General features: G+C 39.7%; 1 protein-coding gene across 14 annotated transcripts in view; it reads left to right on the forward strand.

The window, feature by feature from the left end:
• Positions 1-7,705, forward strand: part of LOC5568528 (nuclear pore complex protein DDB_G0274915) — a 113,320-nt gene extending 105,615 nt beyond the window's left edge. For all 14 annotated transcript variants that reach the window (XM_021855420.1, XM_021855415.1, XM_021855417.1 and 11 more), the window contains 2 exons: positions 389-1,126; positions 6,325-7,705. In XM_021855420.1, coding sequence (XP_021711112.1) covers positions 389-1,126; positions 6,325-6,383 — 797 coding nt within the window. In that variant the 3' untranslated portion in view covers positions 6,384-7,705. The remainder of the gene's footprint in view (positions 1-388; positions 1,127-6,324) is intronic.
• The last annotated feature ends 448 nt before the right edge of the window (positions 7,706-8,153 follow it).

The following is an 8,153-nucleotide window of genomic DNA, read 5'->3' on the forward strand; positions in this document are numbered from 1 at the left end:
TAAAGAGGAAGTATTGAAAGGTTTTTCAACATGTTTTTGTTCTTAATGTTGGTTCCCCGGGGGCCTCTTTAATCGGGGGGCCTGGGGCATTTGCCCCCTTGGCACCCCCTCAAATCCGGGCCTGGCTGCGATTCATTATTTTTCCAGCAATTATCTCAAAAGTTTCTCTAGACAATCCCCCAAGATTCCTCAAGTATTCAGTAGTTCTTTTAAAGATTCGTACATGAGGCATCAGTCATATTTTTCAATGTTTCATTGAGGATTAGATCATTAGGTTTCCTTTACAAATACCTCCCATTTGTTTTTAATTGCTCCAATAATTAAGCATAAGTTCCAATCCTGTATGTTCAAACGGTCCTATATACTAATCAAAAATCCATTCTTTCAGACACCTATCGAGACGGCATCGAGCATAAGTTCCACCAACCGCCACCGCCAATGGTTCCGGCTATGTACACTCAACCACCTCCGCAGCTCCCGCCACCGCACATGTTGGCCGCCGCTCAGCAACAATCATCTCGTCAGCCTCGTCCGGCCGGTCCGAATCAGTACAATCTGCCGCCACCTCCGGTGATTCCAACTCACATCCAGCAACAGCCTCCGCCAGCGCTTCCAGTCGTCGCCCCAGCAGCAGCAGCACCAGCAGCAAAACAGGACACCGCTACGAATACACCGGCGGCCATTATGAGTGTTCCGCCACCACCTCTGCCACCGGTTGTCGTCCCGGCGGCAACGATACCGATTGTGCAGGCAGTTATCCTGCCGGCTGGACCGCCACCGGTCTCCATGAACGCGGTCGTCACTTCCAGTAGTAGCAATATAAACTCTGCCGTTGCCGCTGGCGCTGGCAGCAGTATCAGTAGCAACAACAGCAGCAGCAGTAGCAATATTCATACTAGTCTCAACAACCAAACCGTGCCCAGTAGTAGCGGCAGCAGTAACAGCATCAACAGCTGTTCGTCTGCGTCACTCCAACAGGAACCGAAGCCACAGCAACAGCAGCAACTCAACAGTGCGCAACCGCCCGTGCGGGAAAAGATGAAGGAGATCAACTTGCGGTTTATTGCGCCCGAGCAGCTGCAGACCAACCACAACCACGACAAGATTGTGCACTTTGTCGGAATGGGTAAGTGTAATCAAGCGTAACATTTGAAAAGGGCCTAGCTGCAAAATGTAAACAAATTTGATTATTCATTATTCGTATCATTTTTTTCGTAAATTACTCCTACATACTCTTACGGGCATGCAAAATGCAATATTAATGGTAATTTTATTCAAATTTAAAAGGGCCTATCTGAAAATGATAAAACTAAGAGGGCCTAACTGGTCAAAGAAGGGCCTAACTGAAAATTTCCATAAAAATCAGATTTACCCTTCCGCGCATTTTTAATTTTCCTCCATATTCTTCAATATTTAGCCATTGTATAGTGTTTTTCTCACATAATGGAACCTAGTGAAATATTTGAAAAGGGTCTATCAGCATAACGTAAAAATTGAGAAATGCTCGATTGAAGATTCTGTAACATATTGATTGTTACTATTTTAAACTCATTGCTATCTAATAGTTTTAAACTTTTGTTCGACACTCATAGTCTATTACTGAGCCACGTAACGTTTTAAATCTAACATAACATAAAAACTAGTAAAAAATGTTGAATTCAAACATCATCGGCAGATAGGCCCTTTTACGAGTCTTCAAACCAGTTAGGCCCTTTCAATTAGGCCCTTTAATTGAACATGGTATCAGTTAGGCCCCTATAGTTAGGCCCTTTTATTCAACATAGTTCCAGTTAGGCCCTTTTGGAATTTGTTAATTTTATTGATTATTGAATAGATTTTCAAAGTTGTAGAACAAAATCAATCGATTATGTGAGAAAATCAACATTGAATATTGAAAATTCTTTATTGAAGATTCAGTACTATATTGATTATTCATAATTCAAACCCTTTCTCCTATTTACTAGTTTTATACTTGTGTTCGACACTCATAATAGTCTACTAGGTGGCCCATAACGTTTTAAATCTTAAATAACAAAACAACTCGTGAAAAAGGTTGAATTCAAACATCATCGGCAGATAGGCCCTTTTACGAGTCTGCAAACCAGTTAGGCCCTTTGATTGAACATGGTTTCAGTAAGGCCCCTCCAGTTAGGCCCTTTTATTAAACTTAGTTCCAGTTATGCCCTTTTGTAATTTGTTAATTTTATTGATTATTGAAGTGATTTTCAAAGTTGTAGAACAATATCAATCGATTAGGTATGTGAGAAAACCAACATTGATTAATAAAAATTCTTTATTGAAGATTCAGTACTATATTGATTCCTATTTCAAGCCCTTTCTCTTTTTTACTAGTTTTATCATAATCTTAATGCGAAGTTAGTTGAAAAGCTGATTTTTTATCCTGAAAAAAAATCAATTACATTAAAAATTTTGAACAATTTTTATTTGTTGCCTCTAGTTGTGGATCGAGTTCCAAAAGTTCCAAAAGAATTCTTCTTATACTTCTTCTTGGCATTACGCCCTCACTGGGACAGGACAGAGCCTGCTTCTAAACTTTGTGTTCAATGAGTACTTCCACAGTTATAAACTGAGAGCTTTCTTTGACAAGTTGCCATTTTCGCATTCGTATATCGTGAGACAAGTACGAAGGTACTCTATATTCAGGAAAGTAAAGGAAATTTTCATTACGAAAAAACCTGAATCGACCGGGAATGGAACTCAGATACCTTCAGAATGGCTTTGCTTCGTAGCCGCGGACTTAAACTGCTCGGCTAAGGAAGGCCCTCAAGTATAAAACAAGTAAAAAAGTGAATGGGTTTGAAATAGATATAATCAATAAGGTACTGAACCTTCAACCGTGAATATCCAACATTTAGCTATTACATTGTTTTTCTCTCGCTTTATTTTATTTAAGAACTATGAAAATCACTTCAATAAGCAATAAAATCAACAAATTCCAAAAGGGCCTAACTGGAACTATGTTTAATAAAAGGGCCTAACTGGAGGGGCCTAACTGAAACCATGTCCAATCGAAGGGCCTAACTGGTTTGAAGATTCATTAAAGGGCCTAACTGCTGATGATATTTGAATGCAACCATTTTCACGAGTCGTTATGCTATTTGAGATTACTAACGTTCTGGGCCACGTAATAAACCATAATGAGTGTCTAACACAAGTATAAAACTAGTAAAAAAAAGTGAATGGGTTTGAAATATCAATAATCAATGTTGCTGATTTTGTATAGAATAGTTTCCAATATTTAGCTTGTATGATACTTACTTGATACTTGATGGGCAACAATTCCTTGCTATTGCGTTGAATCTACGCCGAATGAAGAAGCATTCTCCATTGGACCCGGTCCTGGGCCAATCGCTTCCAGTTGCCCTAAACGTTAAGCGACCTTAAATCCTCCTCAACTGCAAAAAGCCATCTGGTGCGCGGCCTTCCACGGAGGCGACGGCCTCTCCCTGGTTCCCTGCTGAATATTTGTTTAGCTTGACGTTCCTCCGACATGCGAGCTACATGGCCAGCCCACAGCTTGTATGATATTGTGTTGTTTTCTCACATAATCATTAAATGTGGTCGAACAATTATGCAAGTCACTTTAATAATCAATAAAATTAGCAAATTCAAAAAGGGCCTAACTGGTTTGAAAATTCGTAAAAGGGCCTATCTGCGGATGATGTTTGAATTGAACTATTTTTACAAGTTATTGTGCTATTTGAAATTCAAATCGTTGTAAGCCACGTAATAGACCATTATAAGTGTCGAACACAAGGGGTTATCCGAAAATGACGTCCATCAATTGGGGCCTCCTCCAATGGGAGGCTGTACGAAAATGTGACAGTGCATGGATTGGGTATTGGAAAAAGCGTGACAGAGGGGGTAGAAGGGTTTTAGAAATTCCGAAAAACGATGGACGTCATTTTTGGATCTTCCCCAAGTATGAAACTAGTAAAAAGCGAATGGGTTTGAAATAGGAATCAATATAGTACTGAATCTTCAATAAAGAATTTTTATTAATCAATGTTGGTTTTCTCACATACCTAATCGATTGATATTGTTCTACAACTTTGAAAATCACTTCAATAATCATCTTCGATCTACTGTTAAATTGAGAGATTGTACATAGACAACGTCGCTTCATGTCCAGGGATATAGGGAGCCGGATCCTATTCTTGGCACTTTGATTCACTTCGGCAGTGGGGATTTTTGAGAGCTACTGCGCTCAGTTTTAGCTACAATATGTGTCGTATTTAAAAGCTTCTTATCGCAAAGTTTCGGACAATTCGGACGAGAAAAAAAATCCATGCCAAAGTGAATCATGGAAGTGCCTAAGTAGCTCTGCACCCTATTATAATTTATTTGTCAGCGTTTCTATACCTTGAGGCGATGAAGTGCGTGGGCTATCGCTTCCCAGCTTACGCTATTGAACGCATTCTTCACATCCAGAGTGACAACCTCGCTGTAACGGATGCCGTTTCTTTCATGCTACCTCAGCTGTCTGGCTTCCCCACCTTTGGCTGGGGTGCCCCCTCCCCGTAACTCTCCTGCACCTCGAGCAAAGCTAGCTTCGTCACCGGCCTCCTAAACTTACCCCTTGCGGTCTTGACTATCGCCTGACGGATTCGGCCTTCCGCTCCCGGGTAGACCTCAGTCAGTCACGATGCCACAAATCCAGCTCTTCCACACTACTAAAGAGTACTGGTGGAAAATATAAACAAAGATCCCTGCAAAATCAAACGGTAGTATTTTCCACCAGTAAATTTACACATGTGTTCGTGACACCGCTCGGCGAGAGCTCAATGAGCTTCTGCATATAAATTTAAAACAATTCAACAATTTGAAAGGGCCAATATTCAGATCATTGGTTTCGAGGAAATTCGATGTGAATATTGTTCACCACATTTTCAATTACTATTTTTCAGTATTCAAATCAATCAATGTGATTCCTTTCTCGTTGAGTGACGATTTACTTTTACTACACGTTAATAGTCGATTTGATTTTGAAGACTGCTAAAAATGTGGAAAATAATTATGAGTTGAAATGCTTGACCCATTTTTTTTTTCAACAAGGCATGGGTCTTTTTTATAGGCCAAATTGAATTTTATTAGCGTGCTTGGCACAAGGCTAGGCCCTTTTAATATTCATATTTGATCATTGGCCCATTAGATTTGTTACGCGAGTTTAGCTCAAAAATGACGTATCTCTAACAATCTTGAGGGTTTTCACGTTTGCCGGGCAGTGAAAATTGAAGAGCCCGGACAAGCATGAGTATTTTTCGTTGCGTTGCCGGTTTTTGGTTCTTTTTTTCGGTTTTCACCTTTGCCGGGCAGTGCGAGTTGAAGAGCCCGAGCAAGCAAGAGATTTTTCATTGTGTCGTCGAAAGTGGATTGTGGCTGTATCAATTGATGAGCTCGTTTCATGCTTTTATTTCAAATCTGGAAAATTTGTATGACCACATTTAATCGTTCAGCGGTGAAATGGCAATATGATTTTTCATCAAACTATGAATGGTTCGTCACTATTAGTGAGGGCATAAACTCTTATTTGTAAACTATTTATGTTTTACATATATTTTTTATCCAAAAACCCCTTTCCTTTTACCTTTGTTTTTGTTATTGAAGAAATACTTTGGATGATTCGACACTATGAGTGTAGATTTGCAAAAGTTTCAATTTATTCAACAAACTTCGTTTGCCTCTGCAAGTGTCGGCATAAAGGTATTCTGTGATGGTCCAGCCAATCAAGTTTTTTTTTTACTTTTGATATGAGTGAAATATGAGAACACATGCTTTCGTCCTTATCGCTGTAGGAATGATGCGTTTAGATATTCCTATCAATTGAAAATATTTTATTCAAAGGCATGTTTATATCTCACAAATAATTGTTTATCATGGTCTAATCGCTTATCAAAGTGAATCCTGTGACCCATCGATCCTCCCAATTCACAAACATCCCTCCCCGTAATCTTTGTGGAGATGCAGAGGCAAACACGGTCTTCAAATAGCAAAATTTACGCACTAACATTCCTTCCCCCAATCCCACCTGACTGCAAGGACGTGGCCGGCGCTGTTATTGATCCTGTATAAATAGAGGCACTGAATTATGCAAACTGAAGAAGTTTATGGACAATCCCAGCCGAACTTATAGTTGATTCTTTGTGCATCTTCACTGACCTCGGTCAATCACGGGATAGCAACCATTGATATGTGTAGTCAGTCTAAGCTAAGCTAAGCAAAGCTAATGACGTATCTCTAACAATCTTGACCTAAACGTTCTCACACATTTCGTAATGACTTTCAAAATCTTCTCTTCTCCAGCATGGGAGGACGTCATCTGCGGAACAAATGGCAGCGCCAAATACTACGAGGGACAATAAAAGAAAACCGGTGGACACAAATCCGTCGTGGGACCGCTCAATACACCACACACACCAAGAGAACATCCTAAACAACTATGGCAACAAAAAATGGCGTGTGCGCGCGAAGAAGGACCAAACCAGCACAACTCCACACCGCACAAGCAGTTCTCGCTGGCGGGAGTTGGGCGTGCATGTAAGTGCGTGTTGCTAGGATAGAGACAGAGCGAATGAACTAAATGTAAAGTTACATAAACAAACACAAGACTAAAATCGAGCAGCAACAAGAATCTATGTCATTGTAGGAGTAGTCGAAAAAAGAAGAAGAGTCAAACACATGTAATGAACAAGAAAAAAAAATCAAACAATAACTAATTGCAAAAATTAGAAAGTTGCAAGCAAAACAATGCCAAGCATTAACACAGAAACAAAACATGAAAAAGCACAGCAAATGTGTGCGAAACTGCTGAGTGAGCGAATCAAATGTGGATAATCACACAACAACACACGCGGAAGAGGCCACCCACTCACACATACACATGATCACAATCACGGTACAGTTTCGGCTTATCGAGCTTTTTGTTATCTTATTTTTTTTTTGTTTTTCGGCTGACGTTGTTCGAGGGAGAAGACTCTTTAGGGTAGGGTTTAGGCTTAGAACAGGCAGAAGTGAGAAGAGGAGTATATCAATCCAGTCTCAGTTGTTGTAGCAGCACGCAGCTTCCAAGCTTGTCCTAGGACTAGTTAATGGCTAAATACCGCGCCGCTTGCTGCTTTTGGTTTTGCAAATGCTCTGCGAGAAAGTGTTAGTTTTTTTGTACAGTGTTATAAGAGCGTACGGATGATGTGTGAGTAGTAGTGCTTGGTTTATTTAACGATTATTATTATTAACAATATTGTTTATTTTATTCAAGATTCATTAGATTGTTTTCCTTTTATTGCCTATTGTTTGTAGATGGGAAGTAATAAACGAAAAAAAAATGTTAAAAGAAAATCTGGAGTGGGATGCGAGAGATTGGGATGGGTGAGAGAATGGTTATGAGAAATAATAGTTTTGTTAGTTAGTGGACACGGAAACATTATCACTCTACATTTAGTCAAAGAATGATGACGTGTATGTGTGCGAGTGGGAAGGCATGTGCAGTGGAAGCAACAGCAAATCGAAATTGTTCGGAGCCGGAAGCTCCGGGAGAGAATAAAACAAGTGTCCGATAACACCCAATGTGATTTTTAGTAACTAATCAATAGAGAAGTGAAAGGAAAAAAACTAAACGAAAAAAGAGCAAGAGGCGGCTCTGCTCGAGATAAAAAATATTAAAATTACAAAAAAAAACAAAAAAAAAGAAACAAGGACTGCTGCAGCTTCAAAACTGTATCAAAGTTACTGACTGTATTTAAGAATATATAAAGAAGAAAATAAATTATATTTAAAAAATGAAAAAGAAACATAGAATGCTTACATATTTAGTAACTAATAGCAAAAAAACAAATCTAAGCAAGCAAAACGCTATGATGTGGAAAACGGCGAGAATGGGAAGAGAAGCAAAGACAAAGAAACAGCAGCAAACCGAGCGAAAGAGGGAGAGAGCGCGATTCATTAGATAGTTTCGGAAAACAATTGATCGGAAAGTAAGAAACATTAATTTATACTAACGGCAACCCTTTAGCCAACACCGAGAGTGAACGGTGTGTAAAGCGTTTCGCACACGGTTTTCTTTGTGAGAACAATCCACCACAGCGCTCTGGAGGTCGGAATGTCGGATATAAGGTCCTCAACCACACCACCATCCA

The sequence above is a fragment of the Aedes aegypti genome, chromosome 3 (assembly GCF_002204515.2).
Source record: "Aedes aegypti strain LVP_AGWG chromosome 3, AaegL5.0 Primary Assembly, whole genome shotgun sequence".
Lineage (NCBI taxonomy): Eukaryota > Metazoa > Arthropoda > Insecta > Diptera > Culicidae > Aedes > Aedes aegypti.